General features: G+C 45.2%; 1 protein-coding gene across 4 annotated transcripts in view; it reads right to left on the bottom strand.

Annotated features, from left to right (window-relative positions):
- The window catches only part of SPAST (spastin), a 465871-nt gene that overhangs the window by 241714 nt on the left and 205258 nt on the right, over nt 1–18899 (bottom strand). For all 4 annotated transcript variants that reach the window (XM_069235003.1, XM_069235001.1, XM_069235002.1 and 1 more), the window contains one exon: nt 13022–13097. In XM_069235003.1, coding sequence (XP_069091104.1) covers nt 13022–13097 — 76 coding nt within the window. The remainder of the gene's footprint in view (nt 1–13021; nt 13098–18899) is intronic.

Here is an 18899-nt window from a genome sequence, read left to right as displayed (position 1 = left end):
CTTCCTCCGGACCAAGATCGAGAGCGATGCAGAGCTGAACGCCGAGTCGCAATGAGCTTTAGGGACCACCCCCTCAAAGCTTTCGTATTCATGGCCCAGCACTCTAAGCACAACATCAGGTTGTGGTTGCGCTCCAGCCACCAGAGCACACGTGATGCGGATCCATCACAGACATCACCCGATGACAGGATCGGCAGGGCTCGAACCCGGTCTTACGTGACATCTCGACGCACCACGAGTGTCAACACTCAAAAACACTACAAAAAGAAAGAAAAAAAAAACAACTGTCAAAAAACTGTCAAAAAGTGACTGAGGGGTAGCTCTTCTTCAGGTCCGCGCTGGCTAGCGTGGACAAAAAGACAACTGATGTCATTGCACCAGGGTGGCGCCTATATAGGCCAGCGATTTCATATTCAACACGCATGATGCCGATTAAGGATGCAGAGCTGACCGATGCTACCTGACGGCGCACAGAGGTACTGCTCAAGAAAAGCCTCCTGATCCAGACTGACGCCTGAGGGAAATTTTAAGGTAAGGAATCTGCAACTAGAAGTCTCTACCAAATATCTGTATACAGTGCAATGCTGCCATTCGCAAACCCTCCCACTACTAGACCCACCACAGCTGCGCATTGCATCAAATCAGACAGATCAGGGGCTCTATAGTTAGAGCAAAGCGGAGTGGGGACAGCAGACAACCCTGTGTGGTCCCTCTCCTAATTGCAAATGAGGCCAAAACTATGCCAGCAGGTTCTGAGTAAAGGATATTGACGTAGTTCTGGAACCGGTAGCGAATCTTATTTGTTTCAAGACTCCTTCCAGAAAAGACCAGTCAAGAGAATTGAACGCCTTTCCAAAATTGCTTTTTCAGTAAGAAAGTGCACAGATCTTTGATTCGGTGGAGTTCGGACAATGGCACCTGAACTCGTCAATTATAATGACTGGTGCTACAGCTGTGCATAAAGCCACTTTGGTCAGGCTGGATTAGCGAGGACATGAAGCCTATGTGCCAGTATTTTTGTAAAATCTTGACCTCTGTATTTATCATCAAGATGGGGCGTTATGAGGCATATCGATTTAGGGGACGGCCATCCTCAAGGAGGATCGCTATATAGGCGAGATCCTCCTGTGATATTAACTCGCAGATGTTGGGAGCAGGATGTGTGTAGGGAATTTACAAATAAGGAAAGTGAGAAGGCACTACTGTATCCCAGCAAAATATTGCAAAAGGTTAAATTCCAGTATATCCAACATAACATACTGCACAGGGCTTATCTTACGCCAGCATCCCTCCACAAAATGTTTGGTTCCTGTTCTGCATCCCCCAGTGCCAGAGCCCTCTTGCAGATCTGGCCCATATGTTCTAGAATTGCCCGTGGTGAAAGAATTCTAGAATGATATAGCCGGAGCAGCAACAGAATTGACAGAGGGACCGTCAATTCTGTTCTACCTCACCACGCAAACCTGGAATTCGATGTCGCTCCACCTCAGGCAGTCCCCATCCCTGGGTCAGTTCAGGAAGAACATTGAGACCTTGCTCTCCGACTGAGCCGCGTTCCCCAGCTAGCACCTTGAGATCCCATGGGTGATAAACCATGCTTTATACATTTTGGTTGACTGACTGAATTGATTGACCCGTGTATGCACCATTGAGTGCTCCTTGCTTGGCCTTTTCAAATACCCAAAGAGCGCAAAGGCGTCTAACCGCTTTATCGATCTTGCCGTATTGCTAGACTACGGCACCACTGCCCTGCACTGGAAGGCCCCAGCTCTTCCGGGTATACAATACTGATGCATTGCTGAGTTAGGGCAGGGCAGAGGGTTTGTGCAGGGTTTCCATAGCATCAGATTGAGAAGTTCTACTATAAGACCTCCTTACATACAAAGAAGAGCTCTCGGGTTTAGTTCAGATCCCCCTACAATTGATACACTTCAGTGCGCCTCCCCTGTTGAGTATTTTAGGAGCCCCCTTGCTACCATGCTCTTCGGGCGGAGATAGTGGACGTCCATGATGGTAGCACTATAGTAGTGTGTAGTCTCCAACAGCGGTATAGTGGGTGAAAGACTGAGAAGAAGGAGAATGCCACTATCAATTACCAATTTTATTTGTTTCTTCTGTGATTAAGTGGTAATGAAGCTGTTTTTTGTTGACCTTCATGTTGTGTTATGACTGTTACTGTAATGAACCAATAGCTCCTGACACACGTTTATACATGTATACGCCCCAAAAACGAAGATCATGCTGTTCTTATACCACAGATGCTCCGTATATATCTGTTGTCACTGGTCTGTTTATTTTGCATGATGAAAATAATACAAAATTAAAAATTAAAAAAATAGAAAGAATTGAAATGGAGGAGTCAGGGAGGAGGGTTGGGGAGTGAGGATGCAAGACCTTTTTTCCCCCCAACTCATTGGATATATCCAGCAAGTTCAGAGCAATAATCTCAAGTGACTTGATAGAATACTCCACTGGAAAGCCTCCGGCCCAGGTGTTTTTCTCTGAAGTTATATCACTCATAGCCTTCTCAATCTCTTCTAATGACACAGAAGGAAAATGTCACTTACCCAGTGTACATCTGTTCGTGGCATTAGTCGCTGCAGATTCACATGCTGTGCATAGTCCGCCGTCTGGTGTTGGGTCGGAGTGTTACAAGTTGTTTTTCTTCGAAGAAGTCTTTTCGAGTCACGAGACCGAGGGACTCCTCCTACTTTGGTTCCATTGCGCATGGGCGTCGACTCCATGTTAGATTGTTTTCCCCGCAGAGGGTGAGGTTGGAGTTGTGTATGTTAGTAATAGTGCCCATGCAATGGAATGACTAAGTATGTACAAAATGAATGTTAAAGTAATATATTTACAAATGTACAAATGTTGAAGATTACTTCCAAACGGCTACAGGCTCCTGGGGAGGCGGGTGGGCGCATGTGAATCTGCAGCGACTAATGCCACGAACAGATGTACACTGGGTGACATTTTCCGTTCGGTGGCATGTGTAGCTGCAGATACACATGCTGTGCATAGACTAGTAAGCAGTTATCTCCCTAAAAAGCGGTGGTTCAGCCTGTAGGAGTGGAAGTAGTTTGAAATAAAGTTCTTAGTACAGCTTGACCTACTGTGGCTTGTTGTGCAGATAACACGTCTACACAGTAGTGCTTAGTAAATGTGTGAGGCGTAGACCATGTTGCTGCCTTACATATTTCGTTCATTGGAATATTTCCTAGAAAGGCCATGGTAGCACCTTTCTTTCTGGTTGAGTGTGCCTTTGGTGTAATAGGCAGCTGTCTCTTTGCTTTAAGATAGCAGGTTTGGATGCACCTAACTATCCATCTAGCTATACCTTGTTTTGATATTGGATTTCCTGTATGAGGTTTTTGAAATGCAATAAATAGTTGTTTTGTTTTCCTAATTAGTTTTGTTCTGTCAATGTAGTACATTAGTGCTCTTTTGATGTCTAATGTATGTAGTGCTCTTTCAGCTATTGAGTCTGGCTGTGGAAAGAACACTGGCAATTCTACTGATTGATTTAAGTGGAACGGTGAGATGACCTTTGGTAAGAATTTTGGGTTGGTTCTTAGAACTACCTTATTTTTGTGTATTTGAATAAATGATTCTTGTATAGTAAATGCCTGAATTTCACTTACTCTTCTTAGAGATGTAATGGCAATGAGAAATGCAACTTTCCACGTTAAGTATTGCATTTCACAAGAATGCATGGGTTCGAAAGGTGGACCCATGAGCCTTGTCAAGACAATGTTGAGGTTCCATGAAGGAACAGGTGGTGTCCTTGGTGGTATTATTCTCTTTAGGCCCTCCATAAACGCTTTAATGACCGGTATTCTGAATAGGGAAGTTGAAAGAGTAATCTGCAGGTAAGCAGATATTGCTGCGAGATGTATTTTTATGGAATTAAAAGCTAGATTTGCTTTTTGTAGATGTAGTAAATATGCTACTATATCTTTTGGAGATGCATGCAATGGTTGGACTTGATTATTATGGCAGTAACAAACAAATCTTTTCCATTTACTTGCATAGCAGTGTCTAGTGGATGGCCTTCTAGCTTGTTTTATGACCTCCATACATTCTTGTGTGAGGTTCAAGTGTCCAAATTCTAGGATTTCAGGAGCCAAATTGCTAGATTCAGCGATGCAGGGTTTGGATGCCTGATCTGCTGTTTGTGTTGTGTTAACAGATCTGGCCTGTTGGGTAGTTTGACATGAGGTACTACTGACAGGTCTAGTAGTGTGGTATACCAAGGTTGTCTTGCCCATGTTGGTGCTATCAGTATGAGTTTGAGTTTGTTTTGACTCAATCTGTTTACCAGATATGGAAGGAGAGGGAGAGGGGAAAAAGCGTACGCAAATATCCCTGACCAATTCATCCATAGAGCATTGCCTTGGGATTGCCGGTGTGGGTACCTGGATGCGAAGTTTTGGCATTTTGCGTTTTCTTTTGTTGCAAATAGATCTATTTGAGGTGTTCCCCAAATTTGGAAGTAATTGTCCAGGATTTGGGGGTGAATTTCCCATTCGTGGACCTGTTGGTGATCCCGAGAGAGATTGTCTGCTAGCTGGTTCTGGATCCCTGGAATAAATTGTGCTACTAGTCGAATGTGGTTGTGAATTGTCCAATGCCATATTTTTTGTGTTAGGAGACACAACTGTGTCGAGTGTGTCCCCCCCTGTTTGTTTAAATAATACATTGTCGTCATGTTGTCTGTTTTGACAAGAATGTATTTGTGGGATATCATGGGTTGGAATGCTTTCAATGCTAGAAATACTGCTAACAGTTCTAGGTGATTTATATGAAACTTTCTTTGATGTACGTCCCATTGTCCTTGGATGCTGTGTTGATTGAGGTGTGCTCCCCACCCTGTCATGGAAGCATCTGTTGTTATCACGTATTGTGGCAATGGGTCTTGGAAAGGCCGCCCTTTGTTTAAATTTGTACTGTTCCACCATAGAAGCGAGATGTATGTTTGGCGGTCTATCAACACCAGATCTAGAAGTTGACCCTGTGCATGTGACCATTGTGATGCTAGGCACTGTTGTAAGGGCCGCATGTGCAATCTTGCGTTTGGGACAATGGCTATGCATGAGGACATCATGCCTAGGAGTTTTAATACCATTTTTGCATGTATCTTTTGATTTGGATACATGGCTTGTATCACCTTGTGAAAATGTTGAACCCTTTGTGGACTTGGAGTGGCTATCCCTTTTGTTGTGTTGATTGTCGCTCCTAAGTATTGCTGTGTTTGACACGGCACAAGGTGTGACTTTGCATAGTTGATGGAGAAACCCAGCTTGTAAAGGGTTTGTATAACATAATCTGTGTGGTGTGAACACTTTGTTAGCGAGTTGGTCTCGATTAGCCAATCGTCTAGGTACGGGAACACGTGTATTTGCTGCCTTCTGATGTGTGCAGCTACTACTGCTAGACACTTTGTAAAGACTCTTGGCGCTGTTGTTATTCCGAATGGCAACACTTTGAATTGGTAGTGTATTCCTTTGAATACGAACCTTCGGTATTTCCTGTGCGAGGGATGTATCGGTATATGGAAATACGCATCCTTTAGATCTAATGTTGTCATGTAGTCTTGCTGTTTCAGCAGTGGGATTACGTCTTGTAACGTCACCATGTGAAAGTGGTCTGATTTGATGTAGGTGTTTAGTGTTCTGAGATCTAATATTGGTCTTAGAGTTTTGTCTTTTTTGGGTATTAGAAAGTACAGTGAGTAAACTCCTGTGTTCTTTTGTGGACCTGGTACTAATTCTATTGTGTCTTTTTGCAGTAATGCCTGAACTTCTAGTCCTAGAAGGTCTAAATGCTGTTTTGACATATTGTGTGTTTTCGGTGGGACGTTTGGAGGGAGTTGGAGAAATTCTATGCAATAACCATGTTGGATAATTGCTAAGACCCAAGTGTCTGTTGTTATTTCCTCCCAAGATTTGTAGAACTGGCTTAGTCTTCCCCCCACTGGTGTTGTGTGAAGGGGTTGAGTGACCTGTGAGTCACTGCTTGTTTTGAGGGGTTTTCGGACCTTGAAATTTTCCCCGGTTTCTTGGGAATTGGCCCCCTCTGTATTGGCCTCGAAAGCCTCCCCTTTGGTATTGTCCCTGGTAGGTAGGCGGTGTTGTTTGTGAGGTGCTGGCTTGTGTGGCTTGACCTCAAAACCCTCCTCTGAAAGTGGTTTTACGAAATGTGCCAAATGTGCCTCTGCCCTGCGGGGAATAGAGTGCGCCCATGGCTTTAGCTGTATCAGTGTCTTTCTTTAATTTTTCAATTGCAGTGTCCACTTCTGGGCCAAACAATTGTTGTTCATTGAACGGCATATTAAGCACTGCCTGCTGTATCTCGGGTTTGAAGCCGGATGTGCGCAGCCATGCGTGCCTCCTTATTGTTACAGCAGTATTTATTGTTCTTGCAGCTGTATCTGCTGCATCCATAGAAGAACGGATTTGGTTGTTGGAAATGTTCTGTCCTTCTTCAACCACTTGTTTTGCCCGTTTTTGGAATTCTTTTGGGAGGTGTTCGATGAGATGCTGCATCTCGTCCCAATGGGCTCTGTCATATCGCGCTAGGAGTGCCTGCGAGTTGGCGATGCGCCACTGATTTGCAGCTTGTACTGCAACCCTTTTCCCGGCTGCATCAAACTTTCGACTCTCCTTGTCTGGAGGTGGTGCGTCGCCTGATGTGTGCGAGTTGGCTCTTTTACGAGCTGCTCCTACGACAACTGAATCTGGTGTCAGTTGTGATGTAATAAAAGCAGGGTCTGTGGGTGGTGCCTTGTATTTCTTCTCCACCCTTGGGGTTATTGCTCTGCTTTTAACTGGCTCCTTAAAGATTTGTTTAGCGTGCCTTAGCATTCCAGGGAGCATAGGAAGGCTTTGATAATTGCTATGGGTGGAGGACAGGGTGTTAAAAAGGAAGTCATCCTCGATAGGCTCTGAATGTAGCGATACGTTATGAAACTCTGCTGCCCTAGCCACTACCTGAGCATACGCTGTACTGTCCTCAGGTGGTGAGGGCTTAGTGGGGTACGACTCAGGGCTATTGTCCGATACTGGGGCGTCATAGAGATCCCATGCGTCCTGGTCATCTTGGCTCATGGTGGTATGAGCTGGTGATTGTGACGGAGTCTGTGCCGGTGATATAGGAGGTGCCGGTGGTGGAGTTACCTTCTTCACCACTTTTGCTTGTGGTGTTGTTTCTTGTTGTTGGAAATCTAGTTTCCTTTTTCTTCTGATTGGGGGAAGGGTGCTGATCTTCCCTGTCCCACTTTGTATAAAGATCCGCTTTTGCGTGTGATCTACAGCTGTTGTTTGTAATTCCTCCTCAAACCTGTGTTTTTGAAGTTGGGAGGACAGTGATTGTTCCTCTGAGTAGGAACTGGCTTTCGGTTCGGTTGCTGGGCGTTTTGGCACCGAAACCGTGCCTTTTGTTATTTTCGGCTCCAACGAGATTTTCCTCTTTTTCGGCGTCGCACCCTCTCGGTGTCGACCATCTTCGGTGCCGCTATCTCTGTGCCGAGCAGCTTCGGTGCCGCTGTCTCTGTGTCGAGCAGCTTCGGTGCCGCTATCTCGGTGTCGACCCTTTTCCGCGGCACCTTCTCGGTCCCGAGATTGCTGCGTGCCCGTGTCTCGACCTGAGTCGGACGATCTCGGCACCGTCTCGCCCTTCTTCGGTGCCGATGGACGGTCATCTACTTTATGGGTTGAGCCATGGCCTGTCGGCAGTGGCGTCCCCTGGGATTTGTCTGGTTTCCCCTGTGATGTTTGTTTCGACGTCTTACTCACGGTTTCTTCGACGTCGAATTCTTCCGAATCTGATTCGTGGATGGAGAATGCTTCTTCTTCTCCCTCTTCCTCGAACCTTTGTTGTCTTGTCGGCGTAGACGCCATCTGTAACCTTCTGGCTCTTCGGTCTCGGAGCGTTTTTCTCGACCGAAACGCTCGACAGGCTTCACACGTCTCTTCTTTGTGCTCAGGTGACAGGCACAAGTTACAGACCAAATGTTGGTCTGTATAGGGATATTTACTGTGGCATTTAGGACAGAATCGGAACGGGGTCCGTTCCTTCGGTCTTGATGTTGCACGCGGTCGGGCCGACCAGGCCCTGACGGGCGATCGAAATTACCCCGAAGGGCTACCGGAGCTCTTCTGGATTCGGTGTCGACTCTAATCTAACCCGATACCGAATGAAACAATACCTCCGAATTTTCCGTTGATTCTGACTAACTTTCCGACCCGAAACACGGAGCGAAAAGGAACACGTCCGAACCCGATGGCGGAAAAAAAACAATCTAACATGGAGTCGACGCCCATGCGCAATGGAACCAAAGTAGGAGGAGTCCCTCGGTCTCGTGACTCGAAAAGACTTCTTCGAAGAAAAACAACTTGTAACACTCCGACCCAACACCAGACGGCGGACTATGCACAGCATGTGTATCTGTAGCTACACATGCCACCGAACATGGTATTTCCACTAGCCAGGGATTGTTTCTTTCCCAAACAGATAGATCTTGTAGGACAAAGCAAGAGAGTATTCCATGAAGGTCTGCAGAAAAGTCAAACAAGCAGCAGCATCCGAACGCTAAGATCTTAGCTTCAAGACTGACTATGTGCTGATGTTTCTCTCTTCTTTGCACATTAAATAGTCTTTAGTCCCTCCCGTACATTAGTCTTTTCAGCTGCCTATAAAGTGTCTGGTGAGTTGACAGAGCCTTTATTTGTCTCAAAGTCTGATTGCTACTCCTCTGAGTGGAACCCTGAACAATCATTATCTACCAGGCACCATGCATTAAGATCCCAAATTGCCCACACACCTGCAGTGGGCTCTCCCAGTCTAATCCTGATGGGAGTGTGGTCCGAAATCCATCTAGGCAAAATAGCCAAACCAGCTGTGCGGAGTATATCTAGAGGTGGATCGGAGGAAGTAAAACATCTATGCGGAAAAGTGTTTTGTGCACAGCTGAGGTATGGGTATATTCCGTACCTTGCAGATGCCACACTCTGCAGTCTTCAAATAGTGTCAACGAGGTCATCCTATTTTCCAGCACCCTCGCCTACCCCGTTATGGCTATGTAAGGGGTTGGACAGGTGTTGAAGTCCGCTTCTATGAGATTAGTTCTTTTGGGAATTTTGACCCCAGTGCAGGTTTAGGGACTTGGGGTGGCATGTAAATGTTTAGGTTATAGTATTTCCCTTCAATAACCCTACATATTTCCCACTGAGAGTCTGAGATGACTGCTGACACCACTAGTGGAAAGCTCTTACAAAGGAACTTCTGTGAAATTCATGGCAAACCCTGCAATGGTCATCCTGTCATACCCAAACCGTCTGAGGAAGAAACACCTTGTGTACCCATCAAATGTGTTTCCTGTAACATGAGGACAGCAGGAGCCATTCTCTTAGCACATCTGAGACTGTGCCCTCTTAAAAAGGTTGTCCAGCCCATCACGGTTTCAGAATATAACTAGAAACCTGGTAATAGGGGCTTAAAACCAGGGTAGAATGACACCTGAGGTTTCTAGGCACCTGGCAATTCAGGTGAAGAAAATGAGCGGTCCCCCATGCAGTTGAAAAGAACTATGGCGGTCATTCCTACCTTGGCGGGTGGCGGTTGCCGCCCGCCTGGCGGGAACCGCCAGAAGACCGTACCGCGGTCGAAAGACCGCGGCGGTCATTCTGTCTTTCCCACTGGGCTGGCGGGCGACCAGCAACGAGGAAGCCGGCTCCGCAGTTGCACCCATCGCGATTTTCAGTGTCTGCCAAGCAGACACTGAAAATCAATGTGGGGCCCCCAGGGGCCCCACAACACCCGTTCCCGCCAGCCAGGTTCTGGCGGTGAAAACCACCAGAACCAGGCTGGCGGGAAGGGGGTCGGAATCCCCATGGCGGCGCTGCAAGCAGCGCCGCCGTGGAGGATTCACAGGGGCAGCGGGAAGCCGGCAGGAAACCGCCGGCTTCCCTTTTCTGACCGCGGCTTTACCGCCGCGGTCAGAATAGCCCCAGAAGCACCGCCAGCCTGTTGGCGGTGCTTCCTCCGTCCCCTACCCTGGCCGTCTCAGACCGCCAGGGTAGGAATGACCCCCTAAGTCTGTATTGTTGGCTGCTTTAGTAAATGAACAGAGTGACATACTTAGAACTATGTTGCTCCACTTAACTTACCTCACCTCCCAACAGCCCCATACCCCACACATCCGTCCCTGAATCATCTGTCACCCAACAAAAACCTTTGAAAGAAACCATGATAGTCAATATAAAGCATTAGTAATGTACCTCCTTCTAATCAGGATTCCAGTCCAGCACCAAGGTTGTCCTCTGGCCAGGCATGCATCAGGCCATTATGATCATGTCAAATTGTGAATCCACCCAGTTCAGGTCATAATGAATTATATTCTCTTCTGCCCGATTCTACTGGTAAGTTCTGGCATGACTGTGTCAGGGGTAAGGGGGAGGCCTTCGTTGTGGGAGCCTCTCATTTGATAGTCCATGGGAATCGTAGTCAGTCAAGCTCTGGCTCACCTCTTCTAAGTCAGCCAGGGGATGCCTCTTGTCTGTTCCAGATGAGTGCAGTGACCATTCAAGGTGACCCCCCCCCCCAAAACCCACGACATCTCATTCTGCACCTTGATACAGGCCTCGTAAACCTCCAGGGTGGTTGGCATCTATGGTCAAATGAATCCTGGCTGGGGATTTGGGTAAAAGGATATGATGTTTAAGTTCCTTCCTTTCTGTCGTCCACGTCCATGCCGCCTCTGGGGTCTGAAAGAAGTAGGACTGAGTTGTGGATTACTAGAGTTTGGCTGGAAAAATCAGCATGTTTTCGAGGTTCATGTCCTGGAGTTTTTGCTTTATAGCTTCAAAATATTTATGTTGTTTTTGTACAGATCTTAAATAGTCAGGAAAGATTATCATTCAGGTGCAATAACAAGTTTTCAGCTTTACTCGACTGTCCTAGGATTGTGCCTCTGTCCCTACAATTGAGAATTTTTGCAATCATCGGGCAAGGGGGAGCACCCAGCGGAGTTTTCTGGGTCCACTATCTGTAGCCCCTTTCCATGACAAATCACTGCAAGAGCTTCCCTTCAGGGATTCAGGATTTTATTCAGCCTTCCACAAATTTTTCAGGATTCGTCAGGTTTGGTTCTGTCCCCTCAGAGTCCTAGTTTTTGAAGATTATTGCATCTATATATGTTTTCGTCATCTTCTACTCTTTCTTGAAGTGTTCGGAAACCTCGACACTTTGGTTTTACGATGTGCCTTATCTTCCAGCACCAAGACCCGCCCCATCACTCTCCGACAACATTTCTGTTGTCGGAGATTGATGGGGTGAAGGAGAATAATCTCCACCCTTAAATCCACTATCTGGCTTTCCAGGGCAGATTGGGATGACTGGATTGCCTGGAGGTTGGCTGCAGTATCCGCACATTTAATCTGCCACTGGCCCGTAGGGCCCCACCAGGTGCATCTCGCAGCTGCTGCAGGAGAAGCTGTGAATTTATCGAACTTTGCCAGTGCATGTGTAGCCTTTGGTCCTTCCCAATGTTGCAGGTCTCAGGCCTCAACCAACTGTCAGGGATCTCCCACTTGGGACTGGCTTCTAGTGTTTATAGACCTTCTTTATTAAAATAACAGACATCCTCCAAGGCAAGCACCCCCATCATGATCCTTAAGCCAATGCAAGGAGGTCTCAGTCAGTACATTAATTCCATAGGAGAGATTCTCCATCAAAGAAGATCCCACCCCAGCCCTCACACTCCATGTTACAACAGGGCTGGGTGGATATCTCAACAACACAGGCTCTTGCAGTTTGATAAATGTTATATGTAGACCACAGCCCAGCCCACTTGCTACAGAGGACTAGAAATCTGACACCGGTATCAAGAGCAGACAGGGTCTTTGCAGAACTCTAGCTTTTCACTGTGTTAGTACCTCAAAGTTTTGGGGTTCTCCAGCATAAAGCATCATTCACAGGTAGCCAGCACAAAGGAACTCCCCTCTCTTCTCCAGGCAGCATACCGCTCCGTGCTGCCAAGGGGTGTCAGAAATGGTTTTAAGCTTTCTGGACGATCCCATGAGGAATGGACCTTAGCAGGGCTGCCAAGCTGCCCTGGCGATCTGTCCGGGTCGTGGCTCAGTTCGCAAGCTCCTCAGAATCGCCAATTACCTAGTTACCGGACTAATGTCTCCCCACGTTCAGAGACCTTATCTGTGGTTCAGGTTCCTATCTTCTCACTTGCAGTGAGAAGAGAAAAAAAAAAAAAAAAAAGAAGAAGAAGAAGAAGAGGGGTGAGGTGGGGCCTTAGCTCCTCTGGCAGTTTCACCTGCCTTTCCTTACCCTGAGCAGGCCTCACCTTCTGATTCTCTCAATCGCCAGGGAGGCCCCATACCTCCACCTGGGTATCCCTCGGATACCCTTAGCCCAGCAGTTTCCTGTAAGGCAGGTTCCACCAGTGGGCTAATCAAGCAAGGCCTTCTCAGCGCAGTGACTCCAAGCTTGAACAGCCCTCTTCAGGGTTGTGTGTCACCCCAAGGACCATTGGGCTCCATCCGCTGAAACAGCAAAATCTAGTCCAGTGTACGTGGGCTGAGGTTCACTATGGTTTGGGTGGGCCTCAATGGGAATCTTTCAGTCCAGCCGCTGTTTTGTCTAGGCCACCCACCTCAGGCCTCAACCCTAACATAACCATCTTGTTAGCCACCACACTGTCAGCTGACCTCACATTTCGAGTGCAAAGGATGGCAGAGGAGGATCAGGAATATTATAAAAAAAATATCTGTCATTTTCACCCCTCAAGCCACACATTTTAAAGTACTTTCAGAATGTATACTGATCATGCCGGTATTATGGCCTGTTGGTAACCCTACACCCTACTTTCTAAACAATTTAAAAAAAAAAATACACCTCCGAATATCAGATTTAATAGCTTATGAATTATACATTAAGTATATGTTTCCATGGACAGTAAAAAACCCTACCCTGAAATAGATAGTAATTCCTACAAACAATCAGTTCTTACCTATGAATATAACAGAGGGCTGAAGTTCTCTGGCGACTGCAAACAGTGCCCGCACCAGTTTCTCCCCTTCTCCAACCTAAGGTAAAATTCAGCAGGAATTAGTTAGAATAGTTCAAAATTAACTTGTTGATACTCAATACCAAATGTATTCACTACAATTTTAACTACTTAACTATAGAACTCAATGTTCAAGTCAAATGTCAACCAAATAATTGGTCACGTACAATCTTTATTGCTGCAATTCACCTATCTGTCACTAACACCAACTTCAAGGAGTGACCATCAGAGAAAGACAAGTAGATCTCTAAAGAAAGTTTAATCAAATATAGCATGTGATGGTCAAATATCCCTTCCCCTCCCATGTATGAAAATAGTGCCAAAAGAAAAAAGAGCCATCATAAACAGGTGACTTCAGAATCTAGTTAAGAGGGTACTTGGCACAGTCTGCTAAGTATCTCTGTGTAATCATCTTTAAAAAGGAAATTACTTTGGTGGTAGTCAAACACAATAAAGCAAACATTTTAATCACCAAGAAAAATAAAAAGGAGTAATTTGAAAGGATACAAAGTTAATTAGATATTGTATGTAGGAAGCCAAGCTGGTCTGCTACAGGGCTGGAAAGTACAGTTTGCAGACAAGTAAAATGGATCTGCTTGTGTTTGAACACTGAACATAATACTGCAAACCACTTTCACCCTAGAAAGTTGCCATACTGATGCAACCCTGAAAGCATCTAAGTTAGTGACCCTAAGCTTCAAGTAGGATTTGGTTCATTTATTCCATTGCCAGATTGGTGTTTGCCAAGCTGACCAATCCAGATAGACCAATTAAATATACACCATGAAAGAGAAAACAACACCCATAACATTTAACCGCGCTCTAGAGAAACGGGCACATTATTATAAGGTACGAGAAAAAAGTAAACATTTTAACTGAGTTTTTGATAATGCGGAAAACTAGGTAAATACTGAAATAGGTAAAAATAAAAAATATAATATTTTATTTATTTTTTAAACAAGGACGTTTCAATTTGTAGTCACTAAACAAATTCAACACACTAGATATATTGATCTAGCACAAAAAGGGAATTACGGGAAAACCACATTACTTGGATGTTTCATTTCAATACACTACTCGTCAATTGTAATCTACGCCAGCCTCCCGAACAGACTGACGAAATTATAGAAGTTGCAGATCTAGCTGCTCAGAATGTGCCTGAACCAATACAGACATAATTAAATGAGCCTGACTCTGAAAAACACTACACTTGTTCATAGTGCACACAATCGCATGTAAATACATTGTATCATACACAGGCTTTACTGGGGCAAAGAACACAGCTATTTGCTACCTTCAGAAACTGGTACCTACCTACAACCCAATCAGTAAGTTACAACCTGCCTTCTCCCATCTAATCCACCCAGATTTCAAGGGACAAATCATTTATTGCGTGCTAAGTGGTCTTTGGAACTCAGAACCCATAGGTCCAGGTCAGCAACCTGTAATTTATGGAATTCATGAATTTCTAGTTTTCAAACTAGCATTCAAATGAACCCTGAACCATGATAAAAGGGATGAGTGAGGAATGCCAGACAGGGAAAAACAAAACTAACTTCCAAATTGATTCTCACTCTAAGACACCATCATTTTTCTCTTGAGATCGCTATCCTGTCAAGGAAGCATCTGTGACATGTGTCTGTTTTAGAAGGTCTTGGAAAAAGGAGATTCCCTTCAGTAAGTTGCTATTCCAGCACCGCCACATAAGGGACTGCTTGGCTTGTGTGGTGAGAGCTTGTGTTCCCAATTGTCTTTCCATTGGGAACATTGCTTCTCAATGCACAGTTGTAAAGGTCTCATTTGAAGTTGAGCATTTAGAACTAGATAAATGCAAGATACAATGGACCGGAGTAGCGATGGGATCTGTCAAGCTGTTGGATGTGACATCAGAGACAGCTGGTGACGTTTCTGAAAAATGGAACACACTCCTTCAAAGGAGAATCGAGAGCGGCTCCTAGATACTTGAGATGTTGGTGATGTGAAGAAAGCAACTTCTCATGGTTGATATACAAAGCCCAGTTTTGTCAAGAATTGTCATTATATTGAAATTTACCTATGCTTGACTATGAGAAGGTGCCTCTATTGACTAATTATCTATAGGGATAAATGTAAATCTTTCTTCGGAGATGAGCTGCAACCAATGCCATGCATCTGGAGAATGCTCTAGCTGCGGAATGGAGTCTGAATCAAAGGACTGTGTACTGATAATCGGCTTTTCTCACAGTAAATATTAAGGAGGTTTATGTCTTTCTTCGCTATGGCTAAGTGGAAATATGAGTCTTGGAGATCCAGAGAACACATTGTCTCTTCATTAATTACAGATATATCTGATGTAGGGCTAGCATCCTGAATTTTTGTTTCATGATCCATTTGTTTGCCTGTCTTAGGTCGAGGATAGACCTGAAATAAGGTTGTTGGCTTTTCTTCGGTACCAAAAATAGCTTGAATAGATACCTTTTGTTTGTTTTTTAGTTGAAGGAGCTGGTTCTATTGCTCGTCTTGGGAGTACAGATTTGACCTCCTTTTTTTAAATGCTGATGTTTTGATGCCGACTTTGGAGGTATTGAAAGATATTTGAACTGGATGGTATAGCCGTTCCGGATAATCTGCAGGACCCATGTGTCGGTGGTTAGAAATCTCCACTGTTAGGTGGGTTGAAACAATCCCGCCCCCTGCATTGGAAATAGAACTGAGGGAGTTTGAATCTCACTGTTTTGATATTGTTTCTGACTTGGATGAGTACTGGTGCTATATTTACTTCTTCCTTGTTAACCCTCGACTGAATTGTAGTTGATACTGCTGTTGACAACCTTGGGAATTAGAACAGAAGTAACATTGAGGTGATAAAATCCTCTGTCTGAACTGAAATCTACAGTTCCTGAAATGGTATTGGGAATTATAACCCTTCCTTTTTACCTCTAAACTCACTGCTTTCAGGGTTTCTGCCTCTTTCTTGTTTCTCTCCATTTCTTTGTCAGTGTGGGGGCCAAAATAGACTGGTCGACTGAAAGGAAGGTTCATGACCGTCCGGTTTCAGGGAAGTTAGTCAAAGCCAAGACAACTTGTGAAGACAGCTACCATTGTAGAATTGTGTTATGGCCAGATCTGCTTCTTCTATGGATATACTGATAGACTGATCGGAGACAGTTTGACCCTCTTAAACAATTTCCATGACGTCTTCTGTCTTTTGGAAGAACATATGGAAACACAGCAAGAGATTCCCATTGGCCTCAATCTTATTAGTTAACAAAGTAGATGTATTAGAGTTCTTTAAAGTCAGAGCTGCAGAGTTACATATTTTCTTCCTATCACATCTAGTCTCTTACTTTCCTTTTCAGGAGGGACCAAAGCCTCTGTAGCCAAAGGATGCTTCCTACACAGAGACTATTATGGAGTCCGGTTTGGGACCTTGTCTCGGATAAATAGAATCTTATTCTGAGGCTTTGTATTTTTTGAGAAGCCGAGGTGTTGCAGCTTTAACAGCAGTTGGAGTAATAAACATCTCTTCTGCAAGGTCTGCAAATCTTAGTACCAGCAGTAAAGTAGGCTGTGGCAAAGCTCTTGGTTGCAGTCTCCTTTATCACCAAAACTGCTGTCTGCATTTGCTTGTAGTGGTTCGTTTTAGTTCAGTGGCACTTCTGATTAGTAGGTCTTGAAAACTTGAAAAGTAAGAATGTCATCCATGGGAGATGATTTAAGAGGTGATGCAGCTGGAGAGGTAAGAGTATATTTAGAATAAGAGATGGTGGAGGTAGACCTAGTAGATGAAGGGGAGAGAGAAGGTGATCTTTTCATTATTCTTGGAGTTAAATGTCTTGGATGAGTGGGCTGCGTAGGGCCTTCAGTGTCTGGTGAAACTAATTGTCTTGATCCTGGCTCCAGCGGTTGTGTAGAAGGGCTTATTGGAGGACTAGGCCTGGGAGGCAAGTTTAGAGGAGAAAGATGTTTAACAGAATGCACATGATGTGTTATTAAAGCTGGTCCAGGCCTATTTTCTTCTTCTTCTGGTTGACAGAAACTTAGAAATCGCTGAATGTCTCGATGTCGATCTTCTTGACAGAGTGTCTTGACGGCGATCTCAACAACAATTAAGTTGATCTTCCTAATTTCGACCGATGATGTGTCTGTGTTGAATACTGGGCCGTCGACAGTTGTGGGATCAGAGCTGGTGTCGATGGTGGATTCAATGGTACCTGTGGTGTTGTCATAGAAGTCAACGGTGCTGCTGGAGTACTCCTCGACGGCGAGCAAGTTGGTGGCGACGCCTAGCTCGACTTAGACCTGTGTTAGAGGGTGGTGATAATGTCCAGAGTGACGGTGGTGAGGTTTTGTATGCTTCCTCTTTCAAAATTTTCCTCTGTTAGGCTTCCTCTCCAAAGACCTTCCTCTAAGGGAGTCTTTAGTGCGAGGGATTCTGGGTTCAGAAGAAGGAGCCCCTTCTCTATCTTTTTTTTCTGTTTCTTCCTCTCCTCTTCCTGGCACAGCTCCTCAAATTTTCCTCTTAGACAAATGTTCTCACAGTCTTTTAGGGTCCTCTCTGACATTACCTGACAAAATTCAAACTCTTTTACTGAGTGAGAGGCAGGAAGACAGGGAACACCCACAGTGTGGGTCTCATGAAGCCTTTTTTTGGCCACATGAAGGGCATTACATGTAAAGTGAAGGCATTTTGGGAAAATAAAAACCACTTCTGCTGTAAAATTGGACGAAGAATGTACAATAGCTCCAAGGATGTGGACTGAAGTAAAAAGATAAATAGTTAAGACAAATGTTAGTAAAGAAACCCAGAGAATGATGTCAAACTACAGTGCATGCTGGCAAGGAAAGCTGCTAGCTCCTTAAAGTGCATTGTTTCTTTGCACTCCTTTAACTCTTGACCTGACAGGCTTCATTTGTTCTTTCACCATGTGCTTTTTAGACGTTTTAGAATTAAACCCAATTTACCTCTATGCAGATGCTCCAATGCACTCATTCTTTTTGTAGATGCCATTTTACAGTTCAGACGAATTCAATAAAAAGCAGGTCTGTCATTTTTTAATGGAAGTAACATCAATTTTTTGGACACTGAGATAGCTACCTCCAGCTAAAGAGTGACTTTAAATAACTGAAGAAAAAGTCCTCACAAATGCATGTTCTGATGGAGAGTACTTGGTGCGGTATCACAGCACAGCAGGCTGAGGCAGCAGTGGCCGGATTGGGAGTGAGGCAGCCACATGTCTGCAGGAAAAGAGGAGAGGTTGGGTAGCCATGCACAAACCTCCGCCTCCCCAATACCCCTTGGTCCCTCAGACTCTGCAAGAGCAGTTAGAGGTCACCAGTGGAGGGAACTGCTGCTGCTGCTGCTGTTCTGTTCTACGCCTGTACAGTGTGTTAAGCAACATAGAGTGATATCCAAGGTGAGTGGCAAAAAGGAACTGGTGCAGCTCTCGACAGGTCTCGGTGGTGCAGTTCCCAGAGGTGCTAGGCTCTGGCAGGGGGTCCACACCAGTGGGGGATGCGCATTCAGCTGAGGCGGCCAAGCCCTGCAAGCTCTGCCTCACACCAGCAACTACCAGGTTGCCCCTCCCGCTGCGTGCCACTACTCACCATTATCACCAGCAATTGATGAGGCTACCGATCCCCAGCACTCCATCATCACAGAAAGTGGGCGCCCCAGGACACATACAGACCAAGGCTGTGGGGCTGTGGGGATTACCCTTTTTAATCTTCCTCACACAAGTTTGGCAGTCAACATCCTCAGCGTTCAGCTTTGTCAGTCACTGGACAGCCCAGTGTACAACTTACCTCTGCCCTCATCAGCAGGAGAGCGCACTTCCCCTCT

This window comes from Pleurodeles waltl, chromosome 5, assembly GCF_031143425.1.
Source record: "Pleurodeles waltl isolate 20211129_DDA chromosome 5, aPleWal1.hap1.20221129, whole genome shotgun sequence".
NCBI lineage: Eukaryota > Metazoa > Chordata > Amphibia > Caudata > Salamandridae > Pleurodeles > Pleurodeles waltl.
The sequence above is the reverse complement of the archived record's forward strand: the minus strand, read 5'-3'. Positions and strand labels throughout refer to the sequence as shown.